This window comes from Ursus arctos, unplaced genomic scaffold (genome assembly GCF_023065955.2).
Source record: "Ursus arctos isolate Adak ecotype North America unplaced genomic scaffold, UrsArc2.0 scaffold_8, whole genome shotgun sequence".
Taxonomy (NCBI): domain Eukaryota; kingdom Metazoa; phylum Chordata; class Mammalia; order Carnivora; family Ursidae; genus Ursus; species Ursus arctos.
Window position 1 is genome coordinate 13,090,830 of NW_026623100.1, and position 22,950 is coordinate 13,113,779.

A 22,950-nucleotide genomic window follows, 5' to 3' on the forward strand; every position below is an offset into this window, starting at 1 on the left:
CGTTGCCACCGTCCAATGGGCAGGCCCAATTCAAGATTCACTAATGTTCTGACAAGGTCGTTCATCGCAAAAGGACTGAGCAGATCTAGGTGTCAATTCTCTTTGGTTTCCTTCAGTTTAGGACAGTCCTCAACTTTCCTTGACTTTTGTGACCTTGACACTTGAAGATTTTGCAGAATAGCTCTCGATATGACTTCGGTATATTTTCATGATGACATTCAGATCATGAATTTAGTGGGATGTCACATGGATTTCCTTTGGCAGAGATGTCGCAGAAGTGACACACCCTTCTTGCTGTGTCTTATTGGTGGTGAAGATTGCAGTTTGTCCCATACTGAAGATGTTTACTTGGATCACTTGATCGCAGGGGTGTCTGGCAGGCCTCTCCGCAGCCAAGTCCCTTCTTCGGTAATTCATAAGCATTTTGTAGGTAGGTGTTTTGAAATTATGGAAGTTACCTGTTACTCATTAAGCCTTCCATTTAGCCATTTTTCAATTTTTAGCAATATAAACTGTAGTTTTCTACATTATTCAATGGGTTATGATCCCTTACTAACATTATTAATTTTTATGTTCAAATCATCCCTGATTTGGCCCTGGGAGCCCATTCAAGCAGGCTTCTGCATCCTTTTGATGTGTCCTCATCATTTTGTGAACTTTTTTTTAAATGTTTTTTTATTATATTATGTTAGTCACCATACAGTACATCCCCGTGTGAACACATTTGTTCACAAAAAAGTGTTTCAGGCTCATCTTGTACTTTTCCACCCCCAGCCCTTAGACCCAGTGCTTAGAAAAGCAGACATTTCTCTAAAAAATCTTGGTTCCTTTTAGTGGAAAACGGTATCTAGAAGCCAAGATCTGAGTGGTAAGTCTGCCCATTGCTACTGGGGTATCACTGCCCCCAGGCCCTCTAAGGAAGCAAAGTTGGGAATGCACGCATGTGTACACGGGTCTGCATACATGTGTGTGCACACGTGAGCACACACACATATACACACCTACCTGTACATTAATACATCCAGTTCCCAAATTCCAGTATACCATGGAGTTGATTCTCATTTTCTCCCTTTCTGTATTTGTAACTCCCTTTTCCAGTTGCGAGAAACCTGGATTCCACTGGCCTTCATACTTTCATTCACTCGGCTAATCCCCTGTATGTAACCGATCTCCCACCTACACCACATTTTTTCTGTTGTGTGGATACCCTCCTCACCCCGCTGGGGCTGTACTTCCCACATCAAGCTGTCCCCTAGTCTGCACAGATGCTGTCCTCATTCTATTCCAGCCCACCCCAGCTCCTCACCCCATACCTGCCCTGCGGTCACCTAGAGGCTTTAGGCCTAAAGGGAGGAGGAAGAGGACATGGGGCTTTTTCATGACCTCCCCGGTGATTCCAACGTGCAGTGAGGGCGGACAGCCACTGGGGCACATCATCTGAGTTATGGCCACTCAGTTTACAAGGGGCCTTAACTCCGTGCACTCTGGTGCGCAGGCCTGTGGGGGAAAGGGGCCAAGTGCCAAGGCTGGAGAATGGGAGAAACTCCAGCAGCTGCCGCTTCTTTTTTTGCTGGAACATGCTGGTTCTCCACCTTGGGGCTATAACAAATACCACTGTGGACCCGCTCCCAGAGATCCTGATTTCACGGGTCTGTTTTTTGAAACGAATAAAACCAAACACACTGCTCCTCCTCAGGGCGGGCAGGTTGTCTACTGAGCCCCTCCCCACACCGCAAGGGGGAGAGGTCTGCTTGTAATTGTCAGAAGCGGGGTCGCAAACTCTTCCCGTTAAGGGTCGGATGGTATTTCAGGCTTTGAGGGCCACACTCCTCCACTCTGTTGCAGCCTGAAAGCCACCACAGACAATTCTCAAGTACGGCTGGCGCGGCTGTGTCCCACGGAAACAGTACTGACGAAAACCGGCAGCGCGCTGATTTGTCCCAAGGCCGTAGGCTTTGCAGACCCTTGACCAGAAGGCAGAGGTTTTGAAGTTTGCATTTTAACCCCTCCAATTTCAAATTATGCTATTGACAAGGAAATTTTAATTCAGCAGAAAGTACCTATATTGACTCAAATATTTTTTTCTTTTTTTTATTAAAGTAGGCTCCACACCTAGTGTGGAACCCAACACAGGGCTTGAACTCACAACCCTGAGATCAAGACCTGAGCTGAGACCAAGAGTCGGTTGCTTAACTGACCGAGCCACCCAGGCACCTGACTCAGTATTTCTGATGTGATTTTGTTTTTTCCTGCTCTTGTTGTATAGAAATGATTTAAGACCCAATCGTGCCCTGGGTCAAGCTAGTCTCACCAGTCAGGTTCACAGGGATCTTGTACTTACTGTTTTCTTTCTCCCGCTTGACTTCTTTTTTTGGTTCTAGATTAAATAGCTAGTAGCAGGGATATTTAAATGGACACCAAATCGAAGTGCTAACCACAGACCTGGTAGATAGATGTAGGGGCTCTACTGAGTCTCACAGATCAGTCACTTGGCAGAGGCCCTTTCCCTCAGCCCAGCCCCGGGCCTGGAGCACCAATTAGGCTCCGAGGGAGAGAGCAAGGGACTGGGAAGCTGAGAGTGAGGAAGCATCTTGCTGGCTGACCTGTTCTTTGGAAAGTACAGCCGCTGCTCATGCCTGAAAGTAAACACCCCTATTTTCATAGTCTAAACTAGATCATTCAAATCTCAAGTCGTCTGTCATTTGTTTTTGATAGTAGAATGGCTTCTTCCTCTCAAGTGGCCAGGGAACAGAGGAAGATCCTGGTCCCCATCACACTGAGACAGCTATGGCAGGGGAGGCGGCAGGCAGGTAGAGCACAGCCCATTTTCTGCTGGCAGCTGGGGAACAGCAGCAATGTGGTGTTAGCAGCTAACAATTAAAACTGTAATATTTTAAGCAATGGGTTGAGATTTTTTTTTAACACACACCAACTCAGGGGCCGGATAACACTTCTCAGCTTTCCATGTCATAGTGCCCGTGTTTATTGTCTTTTTGTAAAGTTGGAGCTATTCCTTGTTTCCCCAAACTGCTAAAAAGCTCCACTGCCCCATGTTAAACATGAAGGTCTTTATTTTTGTTGATCCCACTCTTGCACTGAAGTGGCTTCCATCGCACATTTGAAAACCCTCCTCCTCCTGGCAGTCAACTTGTTTTATGTGGGAACATGGGTTTTAAAAGACTTCCTGGCCTCGACTCCCACTGTCCTAGCTCTGAGCTACAAAGTGGCGTCTTTGATCTCTTAGGAAGACAGGTGTGTGTGAGGACACGCATGCAAGGCACACATCTCAGAAAGAACAGGACTTGGAAAGCGGGACAGGTGCTGTGCTCATGGCTTCATCAGACGACGCTTACTGGGTGCCAAGCAGGGCCAGGTTCTGTTCTAACTGGTGTCGAGCTCTTGGTCTAGGGGAGGAAACGATGTAAGTAAATAATGAAGAGAATTTCTGCAAGTGCATGCCTGGGGCAGGGTTGGTGACGATACTGCTTTCAAGAGATCTCTGGAAGCACGGATCCCGCCAGCCAGCCAGCCATTGTCCAAACAAACATGCAGGGGCGCTAAGTATGAAGTCAGTTAAATGTTTTTGCTCTGCCTGAACCCCGATGATGTTTCTTTTCTTCTGATGTTTCTTTTCTTCGTGCAAAAAAGAAAAAGATAAGTGCTTATTTTGAATTTGCAAATGCAGCCATTTCCTTTATTTGTACTAAGGCTGCATAATGTGGGCTTTGTAAAGTCTGTGGGTCTGAAAGCAGGATACATTCCTAATGGAAACAGCAAAGTGATAAATTACCATGATTGTGTACCCCCTGCAGCTATTAGCTCGACTATACTTCAGGAATGTTGCTTTCACTTTATAGAAACTCTACAAATATTGGTTTGTCAGAAAGACAAATATTAAATGAAAATTGTGCTCAAACACATGAGAAAACGTATGCAGAGTACACACATTGCAGACCTGAGGAATAAATTGTACAGGGAAGAACAATTTGCAATATAAAGCTTGCTTAATAATTTACTGGAATTCACAAACTTGGCATTTATGCCAGACACTGGGTATTTGACTAAATGAAAGAAAATAACCTTACAATGTAAAACTGTCTGGACTGGGAACATTTGTTTTAATGTGAAAGCTTGCTTTCTTAAAAATAGAAATATCCTACCAGTTTAGAGGTTCTAATTTGACTTTTAACTGGATTTTTAACTGGATTTACAATTTAACTGCATTGTTTTTGGGAAGTTGGGAGTCCTAGCCATGTGATAGATCACCGTGGGCAAAATAACTCCTGTAAGCCTGGATGTTTCTCATCGTGAATGTGAGGGAAGAGGGGCACCTGGCGCACAGTAGCAGGTGCCCATGGTTAGCTTCGCAGAACACACGGACCTGACGAGAGTACACGGTGGGGGGGGGGCGGGCAGCGGCCAGGACTGCAAGGTCTGGGCTTACAGATGGGACACACACAATCGGGCCCTGGCGAGTTCACAAGCTGTGTGGTACCTCCTCCTTCAAGTGGCTGCGGGAGCCCTGGAGAGACAACTAATAGGCTAGGTGGGGAGAAGGGCCAAGAAGCCACAGAGAGGAACCCCCCATGCTGACCGCAGCAAGCTCGCCCAAGGAAGGAACAGGAGGGTAAGGCAAGGGGGGAAGTGTGCCCCAGACGGCTCTGTGCAGCTGTGGAATGCTCCTTCTGACACCTAACGCAGATAAAACCCCCTTTGTTTTCAGCGTCCATTTACCATATATCCACCTCTACTAATTAATTCTCACCAACTTTGTACCTCAGGGATCTCAAATTAAATATCTGCTTGTCCTTACAACAGAGAAGCCGTGATATCGTTGGTTCTCTGCACAGCAACTGTACACCATTTGGCAGAGAAATTCTGGCTGCAGCAGAGGCTGCCACACAATTGTTAATTTAAAATTTTAAGACTACAGTCCTTAAAATGATGAAAGCAATTATGCAAAAATTTCGTAAGATTAAAAATGAAGTTCACAGGTTTTTGGAGTATAATTTATTCAAAGCATTTCACATTAAAATTAGGTTCAAATACATGAACATACAATTACACGTAAAACATACTTTCCAAAAGTTTATCATGACATTTACTTTTTTAGAGTTAGCTGTTTGCTTATAATTTTAGTCTAAATCATATTATCGAGTGCCATAATTGTGTTTGCTCTCTATTTCTATTTGTTTCAATTTTGCTATTATTTAGAAAGCATTTCTTAGCCCACCTAGAATATACAATTACACTTTAAATATTTAAATTCAAAAAGGGGAAGCCAGTATTGCAGTTGAGAATGCTAGATGAGGGATTTGTGCCTACTTCCTCTGCACTACACCTTGCCTTTTACCAGCGTCATACACAAGGCTGGCTTAGAGTCACTTCATGCAAATAAGACTGTACTCTCAGTCTCTGGCCCAGACAAAACTGGGAAGTCCAGGGTATGCCTCAAGGTTATGCCTCATCTGAGACACCTATTTCAATGAACATCAATAAAATGTAGCTCCACTAATTTGTTAGCATAACTGTGAAAAATAAGGCCTGCTTCAGTGGAATCACTAACAGGGTGAGGCTCGTGGCCAATCAGACAACACAGGTACAGACACAACAGCTGTAGGTCCTGCCCCTGGGGAGCAAACAAAGGAGAGCTTCATTAAGTCCTCTCGGCTGGAACTTGGCATTGGCCAAGGCCTCTAAACCCTTAGGTCTAACTCCACAAAACAGAGATGAAGGAAAGCGCAGCCAACGTCGCGATGACGTTTACTTCTTGCTCCCCTCCATCAATCCCTCCCTTTCATGCCACCTGAAGGCTCTAGATGAAGGATGGCTGGGTCCACCACTCAGGTCGGCAGCACAACCAGCATAAGGCCAGCTTACTTCCTACAAGGCGAGGTCTCCCCTCATGTAAATAGTGGGAACCACTGATTTCAAATGGATAAGGAATACACCGAAATGAGGATAAACTTCAAATAAAACATTTTCAATGTTTTGGGTAATTACCTAATCCCCAAGTAGGTCACTGTTACATATTAAGATACTTCTGTAATGGTAAAGTGTTTCACAACCCAGCCTGAATTATTTTCTAGTAACAACGGATAATACAGGTATTAATAGGCATGAAAACCAATCTGGAGATAACTTTGATAAAACTGAATACAAACCACAATTTCCTTCATCTACAAAATCACATATTCAAAGGATGAGTATGAAGTAACAAAAGCCTGTTGTAGGGGTGTACTTGTGCCGGCAAACCTGAAACCAAGGCAAGAGGAAATGCACTGCTCTCTTCTTCGTGATCAAAGTCCCGGCTAGGGCTCAATCTTAGAGATGTCCACGAACAGCCTCTTGGAAGCCTCCGTGTAGAAGGGAAAGAATGGCGGGGAGCATCCAGGCGTTGGCAAATAGCACCCGACCAAGGGGAAGAGACAGTCTCTGAGTTTGTTTCTCACCGGAAAACGAGTGCTAGGTGTCACGACTTTACACCATGCCTGCCGGTGCCAGCAATTTACAGAACTGGAAATTATGCCGGCTTTCCCACAGGAAGAGAATCCCCGTCACAGAGCAGTAAAGCCTCAGAACGCTCACTGAGCATCATTCTGTCTAGCTCCAAAATCCGCAAATAACACTAACAAGCAAGTCTTAAAGAAAGGAATGACATTTTTATGAAAATAACGAACGAAACAGAACAGGGGACCTGAAGAGTTACTGGGGGAAGAACCCTGAAAACTTAAAGCTTCAAACATCAGAAGCCGTGAAAAAAAAATGCTGTAGATTTATGTTGTAGGCAAAACCCCAAAAAGTCTGACTAAGTGCACAGTTATTGTCAACAGTGTTGAACATATATACATTATGAATAAAAAAAATACACAATGTAACTTTTCATTTATTTATTCTGTCCTCTCAAATATATTTTAAAAATAACATTTTAGACATTGAATCACAAATACACACAAAATATAGTGCCTGCTGGCTTCACGAAGGGTTTCCCTTTGCTTCCTTTAACTTCTTTGCATAAAATTTGAAGCTTTCCTGTTAGGGGACAAAGGGAGGGAAGTTATAGGTACAGTCACAAGCAAGAACTCATGGCACAAAATGCAAAAGTCATACAAAACAAAACAAAACCCTCAAAAGGCATAAAGTGCTGCGAAGTGATAGCAAAGACCACCGGGCCCGTGGCAACTGCTGTCCCCTCAGGCCTCAGCACTCCTTTCTGTTCATGAAATGACTAGCTGAAGGGCCGCAAGTCTAGAGTTAAAGCTGCACCAAGAGCCTCTGCTGTGTGTGCGCGTGTGCACGCAGGTATTTACACCCAGCTACGGAAGGTTCAATTAAACATGGTGTCCCGACTCGCAGCTTCATGACACAATGAAGGAATTTTGCATGGATGATTTCTCTTATTAAAGTACAACAAAATAAAATTTCCTGGGTAACTGAAAAACGGGCAGAGGACCTGAAGAGACATTTTCCCAGAGGAGACACCCAGAGGGCAAAGAGACACATGAAAAGATGCTCAGCACCACTCATCACCACAGAAACGCAAATCAAAACCACAACGAGGTGGTGCCTCGCACCTGTCAGAATGGCTAGGACACAAAAGACAAGAAATAACAAGTGCTGGCGAGGATGTGGAGAAATGGGAGCCCTCCTGCACTGTTGGTGGGAATGCAAAGTGGTACGGCCACTGTCTAAACAGTATGCAGGTTCCTCAAAAAACTAAAAAATGGAAATACCATATGATCCAGTTAAGTCCACTACCAGATATTCACCAAAAGAAAACAAAAACACCAGTTTCAAAAGACATCCACCCCCAGTGTTCACTGCAGTATTATTCACAGAAGCCAAGACCTGGAGACAACCTAAGTGTGCATCAGTGGATGAATGGATAAAGAAAAGATGATACATACGTGATACATATATATGTATGTGTGTATGTTACACACACGGAATATTACTCAGCCATAAAAAAGAATAAAATCTTGCCATATGTGACAACATGGACAGACCTTGGGAGCTTTAAGCTAAATAGAATACATCACAAAGAAAAGACTAACACCATATAACCTCACTTATGTAGAACCTAAAAAACAAAACAAAAATCAAAAACCAAACAAGAAGCCCCAAGCTCATGGGTGTGGAGAACAGACTGGTGGTTGCCTCAGGTGGGCCAAAGGGAAGAAGGGAGTCAAAAGGCACAAACTTCCAGTGATAAAATGATTAAGTCATAGGGATGTAATGTCCAGCACGGTGACTCTAGTCAATAATACTGTATTGCATATGGGAAAGTAGCTGGGAGAGTGGATCTTGAACGTTCTCATCACAAGAAAAAAATTTGTAACTATGTGCAGTGATGGATGTTAATGGATTTACCGTGGTGATCCTTTTGCCATATAAATATAAAAACCAACTTGCTTAAAATGAACAAGTAATTCACAGGGAGACAGTGAGCTTGGCTATTGACATACAGGCCATTAAATCCTACTTCGAGTTGAAATGATGAGAGAACTGCCCCAAGGACATTTGATAAATCCATACCTATAGCTAAAGGTCTGAGACTGACCTTGTATTTCAAACCTCAGCCCCATGGGGCTACGTTCTCCCACAGCCAAACCTGCGGCATGACTGCTCAGTTCCCAAAGCCCTCCTCTGAGGCTTCTTCACAGAGATCTAATCCTTATGTAATTAAGTATTCAACTTACTTTTTTTCCACATTAATATGAAGCATACATAAATCTGCAGCAGTATTCCCCCCCTCCCCTTAATTAAGAAACACTCACAGGGGGTTCGGTGAAGGGGACAGGCTCTCCAGCCTTCTTCAGCAAAACTGCATAACGCTTTAGAAACAGATCATTCAGTTTTACGTTCCTTGCAGTCAGATGTTCATACAGTGCTTTGGCAGATACAGCGTCCTTGTCTAAGACTGGAAGGAAAATATGAAACACAGATAAAGACAACCTACCTTCCTCTTTTCCCAACAACACTTAGCCATTCAGGGACTCCTGAATCCCTTCATCCCAAGATAAACGAATACCTAACTACGTTCAGCAAAAAGCCAGATCCAGAGCCTACCAGCTCCCTCACTCCTCCGCACACTTCTCAGTCAGCATTATTCAGGATGAACGAGAAGGAAGATGACAAATAAGGGTACTAAAAGACCCATGATAGTTAAAATGACCACAAACCAAAGTCCTCAATCACGGAGCAAACACATACCATTCAACCCTCTTCTGCTTAAAACCACACTTGAAATCAAGCGAATTCAAGGACTGTTGTGGTGGGGGTCATGTAAATTATGTGGAAATCTAGACCTACATCAAGATAGAGATCATCAGCTAAACACCACCACCAAGACTGGCAATACGTTCTACGATAAAATAAGCAAATACGAGGAATATATTTGGCTACAGTAACAAAAAATATTCTAATTACATTATCTGCATAAAGAAACTGTACACATCTACCTAACATTAACAAGTTACACTAGTATTTATTTCACTTAAATGGCTGATGAAGTAGCCTAGGGGCTAAGCTCAGCTGGCTCTCCAGCTGTGGCTGCCGTGTAGAAATTTCACTTGCAGGTTTAGGCTTGAGATTACAAGGGCTCTACTAGCAATTACTGCTGGTAGTTTGACTCTTCACTTTTGCGTTAGACTGTCAACAACTAAGCACCTAACAATCCCCTACCCTACAACAGTGCTGCAGAACCGATCCCAACTCCAGCACAGCAGGGCGAGCCCCCAGGATGGATGGAAGAAGTCAATCCTAGGATCCAAGAATCTCCCAAAAGGGAGTGAGCATGGATGACTCACCAGTTCTCACTGGGCTTGAACAGATCTTTGCAGTCTGGGGGAAGTCAATTTCCTGCCTACAGGAAAACTGGTCCCTGTAGGGCAAAACTTTTCTCTGCCACTGTCAAGAGCTCAGCTCAAGCTCTACCATTTTCCAGGAAGCTACTCCGAAAACTCTTCCATCTTGCCTTTCACCACACCTTCATGGTCTCCACGCTCCTCCCCGTCCCAATTCCCAAGTGGGATTACACAATTTAGTAGCAGTTTTATACCGTCTTGGCACTAGTTCGTGGTATGTACTCGTTATTTAACATCTCCCAACCCCCTAATGGAATTTCAAGAGGTTTTATGATTATTGCCTCTATTTTGAAATATCTCACGGTCCCCTCATACGGGTGGAAAACAGAGAACCAAGTTACTAATTCTGATTGCAGTTTGTTGTCCCGACAACAATAAAATCAACAAAGCAATTCTTTATTTACCCCTTGCCTCGGGTGAGCAAATCAGTGGGTGGCAGATGGACCGGTGATCATAACTAGGAAATGAAATGCTTACATTTATCTTGATTACTGAGAACACTTTATAGCCTGGTTCCCTTTCATGTGTGATGAGCTGGCAATCGGGGAACGAACTGCTTAAAAGACTGGAATTTCCACTGTGATTTAAAGTAAAATCTTGGGGCCCGCTTTTTAATTAAGGGGTTTATTTCAAAAGTGTAAGCAGGTGGTGAGGGTACTGAAGGAGCAAGAAGGCAAGTCACGTGACAGTCTCAACTATGTACCTATTTCATGTTATGTTTCAGGTGGCCTTGGGAGACTGGATTGCTTCCCAGTATATATACGCCTAAGGGGACCCTCCAAGTCTTTCTGGGAGCCTGGGGTCCTCTTCAAAGAATCTGGGCCCCGCTGAAGATGCTCAGTGATACTTTTTTATGTTAAAGTTCTATGAATAATTACATATTTTCTTAAATATAGTTTTAAAACATTTTCTAGGGGCGCCTGGGTGGCACAGCGGTTGAGCGTCTGCCTTCAGCTCAGGGCGTGATCCTGGCGTTGTGGGATCGAGCCCCACATCGGGCTCCTCCGCTATGAGCCTGCTTCTTCCTCTCCCACTCCCCCTGCTTGTGTTCCCTCTCTCGCTGGCTGTCTCTATCTCTGTCAAATAAATAAATAAAATCTTAAAAAAAAATAAAATAAAACATTTTCTAAAGCTAAATCAATTATTTATATCATAGTTGCCTGATATTTAGAATTACCGCCTTTGACAAAACTGAAAACCGAGTTGACTATGCTACAAATATCTAAATCACTTAAATAACAAAGTCAGATTAAACTTATTACCATAGCTTTTCATGACTGAAGTGTATGCTTCTTCCTTTTCAATTAATTCAGGAATCAATTCTAACAAAGATCTCAGAGTTGATGCCTAGGAAATTAAATATAGGCAAAGTTACCACAACTCGAAAGAAGAGTGAAATAAAACACTGATTTATGGACATTGTATCAGGAAATCTTCACAACAATTACAACACAATTGTCTACTGAATTTTAATTAACTTTTTCCCCTTCTGTAGATCTTAGTATTTATTGTTCATTTAATAATTTACAGCCAAAACAAACAAGCATTTTTCAAAAGTTAATGAAATTCCATTCGCACTTCTATGAATGTTTTTCTAAAATATCATAAAGAAAAATAAATAAATAAATAAATAAATAAATAAATAAATAAATAAAATATCATCAAGATTGCTTCTGTTGTCAACCTTACCAAGATCCCAAAGAGTAGAAAGAGGTAACTGTATCTCCAGGTGCCAAGATTTTTAAATAAAATGTGAAGAATTCATTCAATCAAACATTCTGAAGTTTTCCCTGCTTTGTATATAAACAGAGGATTTCCAGATCTCACTGGAATGTTTACTTGATTACTTTCAGAGGTTATCTGGACACACCTATGGGTTTAGTTCTTGTAGTGAGTACAGACCTGCCACATCCTAGTGATATCTAAACACATTCTGATATTACTGGATAAATCGACGGTGGATTTTATATGATTTTATATGCCATGTTCCCATCTCACAAAAGAAACTGCATCTGGCTTACTTATTCTGCTGTCAAATACTTGCTAGACACTGTAGCTGGAATTTTTAAAAATCCTAATTCACTTTTTACACGCTTCTTCAGTCAATCTATATAACTGGACCTGCATCCTCCCAGGACTTTCTACAATTCAAAGTCCCCCGGGGCAGTGTTTTCAGCAGCTGTGTTACTGTACACTTCTATCCACCTTTTGGGCAAGGCAGTAGGTATCTGGCATATGGGCAGAGACCCATATGTAGAGTGACAAGTGCTTTTTAGATTTCTTGTACTTTTTAATCACAACTTTAAAAACAGTCTCTTTGAAAGGAAAAAGAAAAGGGCAGCTAAGTATTTCTGAAAAGCTGTCTGTTGTAAATAAATGTAAGTCAATTAGGTAAAAAAAAGTGCGATTATGTAAATTAAAAAAAAATAAAAATAAAAAAATAAAAACGTGGGGCGCCTGGGTGGCACAGCGGTTAAGCATCTGTCTCCGGCTCAGGGCGTGATCCCTGCGTTTCGGGATCGAGTCCCACATCGGGCTCCTCCGCTGTGAGCCTGCTTCTTCCTCTCCCACTCCCCCTGCTTGTGTTCCCTCTCTCACTGGCTGTCTCTATCTCTGTCGAATAAATAAATAAAATCTTTAAGAAAAAAACAAAAACGCTAAAACAGGGTGGCAGTGTGGGGGAAATTAAGGAGAACTAGACCTCTCAGACTGGAAACCAAATATTTCACATAAAACAAACATTACAACTGACACTCAGTTTGAAACGTTGTATGTGCCCAAATAAACCAAGAATGGGATGCGTGATACCCAATAGGTAAAATCAGATCTATAAAAATTTTTTAGAAATATGTTTTATTCTTTTTTTTTTAACATCAAAACTAGGACTTGCTTCTGGTTTTACACACACACACACACACACACACACACACACACACACGCAGCTTTTAGTGTAAATAAGGTAACTATACAAATAGAGAACACGAATTTGCGGCACATGCGAGTTTTAAAGCCAAGTGGCTCATCTACCTGGTGGCTTGGACCTGAGAAACGGCCAGAAGTAGCCACCAGCACAGAGACACTCTGCAGTGGGACATGTGCCTCTGCACTGCTTCCCCACCGTTAAATGGACCAAATGACCTACGCAACAGGATTTTTATCTTCCATTTTTAAGGGACTTTTTTTTTTTTTTAAAGTATGCTCTACACCCAGTATGGGGCTTGAACTTACAACCCTGAGATCAAGAGTCGCATGCTCCACCCACTGAGCCAGCCAGGCGCCCCTGTAAGGGCCCTTTCTTAGGGCTCTTCTCATACAACTACATGAACGGGGAATTCAGTGTATGAACTTCTTTTGCATTCCCTGTACAACAAAACAAAGGAGCCAGAAGTAACTCTGTATCAACATCTAAAAAAGTAAACAAGTAGAGACAAACAAAATCATCAGTCTCTATAGTGTTTTTAGGTAAGGTACTGAACCAAAGCTCTTTCGTGAAACTCAGTACCCTGAACAAGATGGCTTCTAGCATCCCTGATGTGTCAGCAAGTCAAGCACAGTACCTTTCCTGGTGTCTGAGCGCTCCTCAGACAGAACACCAAGAAGATTGAAGTTTGTTCTGCAATCGCACCACATCTCTAAAAATCGGAAACACCATTCAGTAAATGAAGGTTTTTGATAAACAAGTAGACCAAGGTGAATATTTCCAATTAACAAAGTTCACAATAATACAGTAATGTATCATTACCAATGGGAAGGCCTAATAGTCAACCAATTTTTGTACGGTAAGAAAACAGAAAACAAATGTGAGCTAAGCCGAGCTTTCGCGAGTATGTCGCCCTTGGCGCTGTGAGTATAAAGTTTGTTTAAAAAGAAAAGGGAAAAATTAAACTAATGCTTCAACAATCACAGAATAAGGTTTAGGACTGCAAAGAAAGAGGAAAAAAAGAAGCACTATTCCTCTCCAATTATTCTGCCAAGCATTCACAAGTGAGCTAGGGATCATAAGGTTAATTATACATTTAATAAGGTGTCAGGGAGATAACTGCTCGTTTCTTTATAAAAATTAAAATGTACAAAGCAAGTTCTCTTTAAAGTATAATTACCTACACTTATGCATACAAAAGGACTGATTTCAATCTCTCTATTTTATAAAAGGCTTTCATTGCAACAGACAGCCAGCGCTTGAGAAAGAGACAAAAGTTAAACTCAAAAAAAAAAAGTTTATATGACAGACCAGATAAATCAAGTGTCTATCCAATCTTAGATGCTATAGTGAAATCAAATATGGCAAGACAATATTTTAGTTTACACTCATCACAGATGTCATTCTTTTAAGTTTCTAAAAGCACATTGCTCTTTCAAAGCTTTAAAACATTGTCAATACTAAAACGAATAGTATAAAAAGAACTTTTGGGGACACACAGAACATTTACATTATAAACTGATGTTTTCGACATCTGTGAATAAAGTATTCTTTGCTGCAGCAAGAATAATCTTTTACTGTTTGACAAGCAGGTAAAGGATGGGTAAAGGGTTTATCATCTGAAGCCTCCGTCTACGGAAGGGATGACAACGAAAGACTGTGGTTGCTGCATCAACACACAGCTGTCATCAGGTGCCTGAGACAGGCCGAAGTGTGAGTGCAGCCCGGAGGGCACAGGCAGCAGCCCCGCCGCCTCCCAGCCGAGGCTGCTGTCAGCGTGCAGTCTAGGAAGCGCCTGGACGGTGACGGCTCAGGACAAGCTGGCAGATGAAACAGCAAGTGCCACTTTCTGAAGAACGATCAAAATAGTGTGTTACAATGGAACGAGGACTATCACATGCGTAATTAGAGAGGCACATCCCCCTAGTAGGTACACTTAGATATGTACACACCAAGATAAAGCCTTAGAGTTTATTCCTTTCAAATGGAACTTTTAACATTTAAAGGCAGCAAGAGGAAACAACAAAAAGATTCCTGGAGTCCCTATCAACGATAAACCGCCTTTTCTGTTAAAAAAAAAGGGGGGGGGGAGGGAAAGGAGGGGAAAAAAAAAAAAGGAATCAAACTGGACCAAACCAAACCAAAACATTCCCAATTAGCTGGAGTCTCTCCCTGTCCGGGAACAAAAAGTGAAAAAGCCTTAGAGGCGAGTGCCAATTTCCGCCTTTTACAAAACTGTTCACACAGAGAAATTTCCCAAGAACTCCTTTTAAATAGGGCTTGGATTCTGTCAAACTAGATGAACTTTCAGGATCAAAGCTAGAGCTCCAGCACAGGGGTGCAGTTTCCCCTTCCCTATCTACCACTTACCATGTTTCACACTATAAAAATGGAACTGAATATAATACTATTTACTATCAGAAATTGGTCCCAGGCCTCAATTTGACACAGGGAGTCTACACAAACACAGCCGTTGGCGGGATCACGGTGACTGTTTGACTGCCACCTGCTGGGAAGGGCTCCCCAGCGGGGCCTGTTTGTGTACATTGCCAGTGGCAGCTCCGATCACCCACCGTTCTGTCGGCACTTGGCACAGCTTTATATTTAGTGCTGTTAAAATGGCATGAATGCAGTTGTCTCCCTCCCTGAAGATTGCTAATTTAACTGAAAGTGCGGGCCACAGAGACCTGCATTTGTCATTTAATGTGTCTGTGACACACAAGTGAATAGAAAGCAAATTCAACTCTTAATAAACCTTGAATAAGGCACTGAGAATGTTTGAGTATTCAAGTGAGAAGCTGTACTTGAAAAGCAAACATTTCCTACTTTTTGTTTGCAAACTGTGTTGCCATGGTGATGCACAGTCTTTAGAGCATTAGAGAAATTAAAGTAGGAAATCAAAGGAATGGTTTTGCGTTACCTATCTGCACAAAAACATTTGTCTTTAAATCAGCAAAACACGCCTTCCCTCACTCCCCTTCAAACCTAAGGGCATTTCTAGCCTGGACTGGCATCTTTAAAACCAGCAACCTCCAACTTACAATCCAGCCCTTGTCATGAGACCTTGACTCACACCGAATGTAAAGGTGCTAGCAGCACCATGCTCCATTTCCGGTATCCTACCCCACACCTAGGTCTGGTAATTTCTCCATTTACTTCTCACAAGCCCCAAGCCCCACTGCTCATTACCTGTAGGAGAGCTCTGGCATCATCCACCCTGCCTGAATCCAGAAGCTGAAGGAAAAGATCGGTGACAGGTTTGTAAACTGCAAACTGATTGGCCAGTCTCTCCGCCATGATGCTTACTGAAAAAGTAACAGGTAAGAGAAACCTTTTGTTTAAATAGTGGTGTAACTCAACCACAAAAGACATCTGGTCCAGCCTCGCCAGAGAGAAAATGTGCTTCCGTGTTCTTTAGCAAGAACAGCTCACGTACTCTTTTCAACTGCTGGTTCCAACTGCTCCTCTATTACTTTCCTGAATAAGTATGCCAAGCCAAAGTACTGGGGTTCCATGATTTGGTTCTCCGAAGTAAGCATATTTTCAATGTTTTCTATTGCAACATCTATGTTATTGCTGTAAGACAAAGTAAAATAAATTGTAAAACAAAACAAAACCTCTTTGCTTTTGTATTAATATTGCAGGCAGTTTTTGTATGAGAACTTAGAGATTCACATATACAAATACTTCAGGGAAAAAAGGAAATATAAATACCACTAACCGGATAAAAACCACTACGCAAATGGAACGCAATCACATGTAGGTGGCAAAAGCGATCACTAGGCAGCTCGTGCTACAATAACTGAAGTAGTCGCTTACTGTAAAACACCGCTCGAGAGACAGGACTGAACACTTACATACAGAAGAATCAATGATGATAACTTAAGAAAACAGTTCGGCTTAAATATCTAATTTGATTTTGCAGCTCTTTGGGTATGACACGAGAACTTATTTAAGCGCTGTAACTCTGGCTCTACGATGCACAACCACTACTCCCCACCGCACGAGGTGAAGAGCGTGCGTAGTACCGCAGGATTCTCAGACGCTAACGGCGTCTTCAAAGGTCTACTTTTTTTTTTTTTTAAGATTTTATTTATTTATTTGACAGAGAGAGAGAGAGACAGCACAAGTAGGCAGAGCAGCGGCAGAGGGAGGGAGGGAAGCAGGTTCCTGGCCGAGCGGGGAGCCCGACGTTGAGGCTCCATCCCAGGACCCCGGGATCATGACCTGAGCCGAAGGCAGATGCTCAACCGACTGAGCCGCCCAGGCGCCCAAAGGTCTACTTTTATGTCTTTCAACCACATCATATCAATTTGTTTTTGTCGGACATCATACAACATTTGAAAAATAATCAATTTATACTAAAATTCTCAGAAAAAAGTATCTTTACACTTTGCATTTTTTAAAAAAAATCAATGACCTAGCCTTACATAACAAGTTATGATAAAAATGATCTGTGTGATTATCTTTTTGGTCAAGGTACTCCTTAGCTATGATATGGCACTCTGAATCCAAATAATCAATTTTATGTTGGAATTCTTACCTAACACTAAGAATTCTCTAATAAAAATGAATGCCCTGTTACAACACGTTTCTCTTATGGGTTTTAGTGAGATAATTATTTAACAGGGAATAAAAACACATTCTCCACATCACGTACAACTGTTTAATATGGTTAACATTTTAAAATTCATCCAGATCTTACTTGGATAATTTCCTTGATCTTCTGACTTAACATATCTACATTTTCTGATTAAGGGAACATTTAAGTTCTATCTGGAGGGAAGCAGTTTTAAAAGGGAAAAACAAAACTTCTCTGCCCAGAGAAATGCGAACACAAACCCCTGCAAAAACAAACATTACATTTTAATAGTCACAACCCATTAACTGTAGGTGAGGTGAACTACTAAAGAACACTCAAATCACGAAGAGTTTCATATCGTCCCGTGAATCTTTCACTTGAGCAATGTCCTCTGCTAGCCAGGCTAATAAAAATCAAGTATTTATTTACTTCTATACAGTGGCGAGTCTACTAAGGAATCTAGAGATGGTGGGAAGAGAATCACCTGTAAACACCTCCCTTTTTATGGGTGTGTGTTGACAGGAGGGGATGGACAGGATGGTGGGGAAAACGGACATGTGTACTTCTAACGAGCTCGCGTGTCTCTCTGCTTCCACAATGTTCTAGTAGAGTGCCACCCTCAAGTGCTGCTGACAATGAAATGAACTCATGATCCACATTTGGGTCAGTGCTTCAACAACAGGGGCCCGGCGGGTATGAATGAGAGAAGTTATCAACGGTGGAGAAAGTTTCATGGATGTAAAAATTTGATAAATGTCATTCTAATGTCTAATTTAAAGCTAAAACACATTTTGTAACATATAATTATTCCGTAATAGAGAACAATCAGCAACTGGCATCGATATTTCCTCTGCAGTTGATAGGGTTTCTAATAGCCTAAGGAAGTTTTTAAAAGGTGGTATTTGAGATAACGTTCCCTCCAGTATCCAGCGAAGGAAAAGCCGAAAATACTCACTTCTTTATTTGTGCCAAAGCAATGTTATTGATGAAAACCATATGTGAAAGTCCAATTGAATGTTCGCGTCCATCTACCATTTTCCGAATCGCCTGTATGTTTTCTACATCACCCTTCAAGGCGTATGCCTGAATAAGGCGGGTCACTGCCACCCTAGAAGGTATCTGCTCCAGATCCAAGGCTGTTCTTAGTGTTGTCAGAGCCCCTACAAAAGAAGAGCAGGAGACAGAGTTTTTCTTTTATGAACCGTACTGCCTAACGCATTTTGAAAACCAGCTTTTAAATACGAGCACCAAATGGCTACACACAAAAAGCTATGAATAATTTATTCTAGATTGCAGAAAATATTAATACTTTATGAGAAACCTAAAAAAAAAAAGAATGATTTGACTATAAAATATCAGAGACCAGAGAATCTCTTCTTTAAATAATCAGAGAGAAAATACAAATGCTACTGACAGAATGTGGGCCCCCTTCAGAGATAACACTGAGTGACTGATTTCAAGGAATCTGGAAGTTCAGAAAAATACAAATCAGAATTTTAAAAATTAAAGAGTCTCTCAAAATATTGTAACTTCTACCACATTCATACCTTCCCGGATTTTATTACATTCAAAATTACCTGATTATCAAAATCTTCTAATAGCCCAAAGATTCTTCCTTGAAAACAATGTCTCTTTCTGGTCTAAACAGGATCGATTATGCAACAGCAGCCAACCTGGGCCGTTCAACTTCCACACTAACAAACTCATCCTACATGACTGGACACTTAGGAGATATTCACTTGCACTCATTTTTCAAAGAAAATAAAGATCATCAGATTCCCACGGATACAGTCACAGGTTTGTTTGTTTGCTTGTTTGAGTAAGTACCTGATTCTGGATAAATATGGAATATCCTTTCCATTTACGGACTCATGTGCCAGTGTAGCGAAATCATTACATTACAGATAAAGTGGTAGCCTGGAGGGAAAATGTAATACTTAGCATAACAATCACCACTACCGCTGCCAAGAAAAACTTCATGGCTTTTTCGAAATTAAAGCAACGTAACCTAGAAAACATTAAGACTCTGGAGGCAGCTTCCAAATGAGAACAACCTATCTCCTACAGAAGAATGGGGAAAGGGTAATAATTAAACAGGCCATTAAAAGTGCTATAGTAAGAAACATAATGTGTTCAGTGTTTATTACTGAGTCAACAATTTTTAAATAATCCCAAATCTACAATCTAAATCAGTAATTCTCAAGTGGGAAAAGAGAAAATAGGTCATTTAAAAGGCACATTCACCAAAATTTTATAAATACTCATGTATATATTAGAAACAAAAAATGTTATTTATATTATTTTAGTAATATAATCTATTAAAAAAAAAAGCTTGATAAAATCTTCTTAACTGATAGTCATACACAGATAATCAACTTAAAAATATTCTTTTAACCAAGAGTACTGTCCGCTAGGGAGGATCTTCTCACCACTGGATCAAGAGGAACAAAAATAAGATAACTACAGAGATGACAGTAACTAGCGTAAACTGGACCTTTTCTACCTTTGTTGAGCGTTTACTACATGCAGCCACAGTAAACAGCTACGCTCACAACTACCCTTCTGAGCTAAGTACCAATTTTATAGGTGAGAAACTGAGATACAGAGTTTAAATATTAATTTGCCCAAGGTCATATTGCTAGACACCAACCCCAGAATCCAACACCCCAGAGCCTGCATCTAAGGTGCACGTGTAAGCAAGAGAGAGAGAAGGACCGGGACAGCTGATCATTTTACGTCTACCCAAAGGAACATGGGACCTTAGAACCTAAATCAAATTCCCGTAACGGGACTCGCCTTCTGTATAGTTTAGGATCTAAGGGACACCCAAAATGGTATACCCATTCACATTCTCCCCCTGAGTCCTTTTCACAATCACCTGAATTTCCTATTAATACTGATTTGTGTTCCAAAGGTGCCACAAATCAGCTGTTAATTTTCCAGAACAGGATTTGCTCAGAAAATTACATTAAGATTGAACTGGCTTCATTTTCGTTTTAGATGGGACGGAGAAAAAGAAACCTGAAAAGCAGAAGGGGATTTCACAAACTGGGAGCTCTAGTCAGCCACAGAGCAAGACAAGGAGCCGGGGACTGTGCCAACGCCACTCCCATCCCTGCCGATGATCCCCGTCCTCTAACGACAGGTTAGGTGATGGCAAGCCGCGGGAGGCGGCATGCGGGGGTGGAGGCGGTGGTGTCACGGCTCCTATTCTCAGCCAACCTCCAGCTGAACTGAACAGCTGAGAAGAATAGATGTGAAATCACATCATAAAGTTTCTTGTAGTTTCCACAGGGCACCCAACACACAAGTGAAGGACAGGAGTCAGGTTAAACAAATTCAGTTCAGATTCAGCTCAAAAATGAACCCCTTGAAATTAAAAAGTGTTGTATCTTTATCTCCATGTCCACAGAAATATACAGGCTTATTTATATGGGGAGCAAGTTTAACTTTTCAATGTTTTAAAAATGTTTATCACTTCTACATAAAATATCAACTTGACAAAAGGCTTTTTTTTTTTTTTTTTTTTAATCAAAAATAAAATGAATGCTTTTGAAGTTTTAGTAACAAGCTCTGCTCAGAAGGGCTGTCTGGTTGGGCTGGCCCTGCCTGGGGAGTGCTGAGGTAGACATTTTGGAAAAAGAGAAATCACCACTTACATACTCAGTCCTAATCAATTAGGAGGACGTCGAAAGACCAGCACATTTAGGTATTACAGGCAACGGTAAAGCTGCACAATTAGCAACCTCTTCTCAGGGATGTGAAATTATTTTATAAATACGCAAGTGAGGAATAACATCATTATTACAGACCAAGGAATAAAGGAGATACCACAGTGAACAGAGAGCTTGTATTTCAACGTTCCTTAAAGATTTTCTGGTGGGTTTTGTGGTACTGGCAACACTGTGGTTTTACTGTATTGACTACAATTCAAATGTAAAGCCCAAGGAGAAAAGATGCTTACCTAAATTTAAGAGAGTCATCCTTTTTCCCCTTGGGAGCTCACTCATAAGACCTCCGGATCCACAAATACCCTCCATCAAACAAACAGCCCCCTTTCCAGTCCTCCCCAAAGTCATCTCAGCAGCTTTCTGGGGTTATCTTCTTAACATTAATTGAAAAACGCTAAACTCCAAACTCCAAACAAACACTGTATTTTATTGCTGTTGGTATTATGAACTATTGAAAAAGTATTAGATTAAGTTTTAAAAATCAATATTATAATCATTTGGTGCACAATCCCACACATTTAACACTCAATTTAACTCATTTGCTATCTCACACACAACCAACACAATATGCAAGAAACAACTGCTGGGAATTGTTTCAGATGCTCTAAAGTATGTTAATTTCCAAAGCAAAATGACTTGTGCTGTGAATTTTAACGCACTTGAAAGCCTGTACTTTCTCTCGTTCTGGAACACAAATTTTGCATGTCTGAAGAGCTGTGATTCATCTTAAGAAAACCCATCTTGTGTTAAATGGAATGGAAACTGGACTAAGTGGTCAAATGACAAGTACATTCATATTCAAGCTGTATTATAAATGCATGTACAGTAATTTACGTCTCTCAGCTACCACAAAAGGCTCTTGATAAGCAGGTAATTTGCTAAATGGACTCCTTTATCCAAGTATTCGAAGGGCGTTACAAGAAAAATCTGCAGAGGCATTAATGTGACGTAAAGGTCAAGCATTGTGACATACCTTTCAAATAATCCCGCCTAACTTGCGTTATGATGAGGAGGCTGTTGGCAGCATCGTTCAGTGTGAAGCCCTTGATGTGGGTCTCAGCGCTAAAAGAAGCAGACATTTAGAAAGGAATTACTGACATGCTTCTGATACGATAATAAATGGTTGAGCACCAAGGTGAAATTATAAAAACTACTGTTCGTATGTTAAAAATATTGCTGCAAAATATCGACCTGGAGACAGCTTTTGTGTTATCCTGTCAATGGTTATAGAAGGATAATTTTTTTTTGCATTCTGACAGATGACAAAGTTGGAAATGAGCAACAAAAGAAACAAAGTACAAGATTTTTTTTAAACAATCGGTTCAGATTCTTGAATGCTGACATATTAGATGATAAAATAACTGCATGCCCTGCATTGTTCCGCTGTATCCTAAGCTGGATACTTTTTCCTCTTTTCTCTACATTCACCATAATTATAAAATGTAAAACTATTCTTTCGGCAACAAAAATGAACATTTATTTTCAGCACTGTATATTTTAAATATAAACGAAAGCATATTACTAACTAACACCGTATCATTTGGTTGATTAATTTTCAAATTTCTGTCATCTAGATACATACAGTTTTTAAAGGTGAGCGTGCTGCAGAACTAAAACCATTGTTACTTTAAAATTAAAAATTTCACCCAATAATCTTGTCCCAGCTGTTTAATTTGAAACAAAACCCCCCAACTTTCTAAAACTCAAGGGCAAAAATCGCTTTACTTATGGCTAAAACCTACGTGATTAAAACACAACCCTAGCCTGAGACGATTTCTGCTTGCTGCACTGTTTGCACATCTCCTGTGATGAAATTTCGGCATCCTTAATGCCCCCAGGGTTCATCTCCCG

At 41.2% G+C, this 22,950-nt stretch overlaps 1 protein-coding gene across 1 annotated transcript in view; it reads right to left on the reverse strand.

The window, feature by feature from the left end:
- Positions 1 to 4,995: 4,995 nt before the first annotated feature.
- Positions 4,996 to 22,950, reverse strand: part of LRPPRC (leucine rich pentatricopeptide repeat containing) — a 106,847-nt gene continuing 88,892 nt past the window's right edge. The window contains exons 31-38 of the mRNA XM_026486834.4: positions 22,073 to 22,161; positions 18,324 to 18,528; positions 16,223 to 16,362; positions 15,976 to 16,091; positions 13,424 to 13,498; positions 11,129 to 11,213; positions 8,778 to 8,920; positions 4,996 to 7,032 (exon numbers count right to left, since the gene is read on the reverse strand). Coding sequence (XP_026342619.1) covers positions 6,976 to 7,032; positions 8,778 to 8,920; positions 11,129 to 11,213; positions 13,424 to 13,498; positions 15,976 to 16,091; positions 16,223 to 16,362; positions 18,324 to 18,528; positions 22,073 to 22,161 — 910 coding nt within the window. The 3' untranslated portion in view covers positions 4,996 to 6,975. The remainder of the gene's footprint in view (positions 7,033 to 8,777; positions 8,921 to 11,128; positions 11,214 to 13,423; positions 13,499 to 15,975; positions 16,092 to 16,222; positions 16,363 to 18,323; positions 18,529 to 22,072; positions 22,162 to 22,950) is intronic.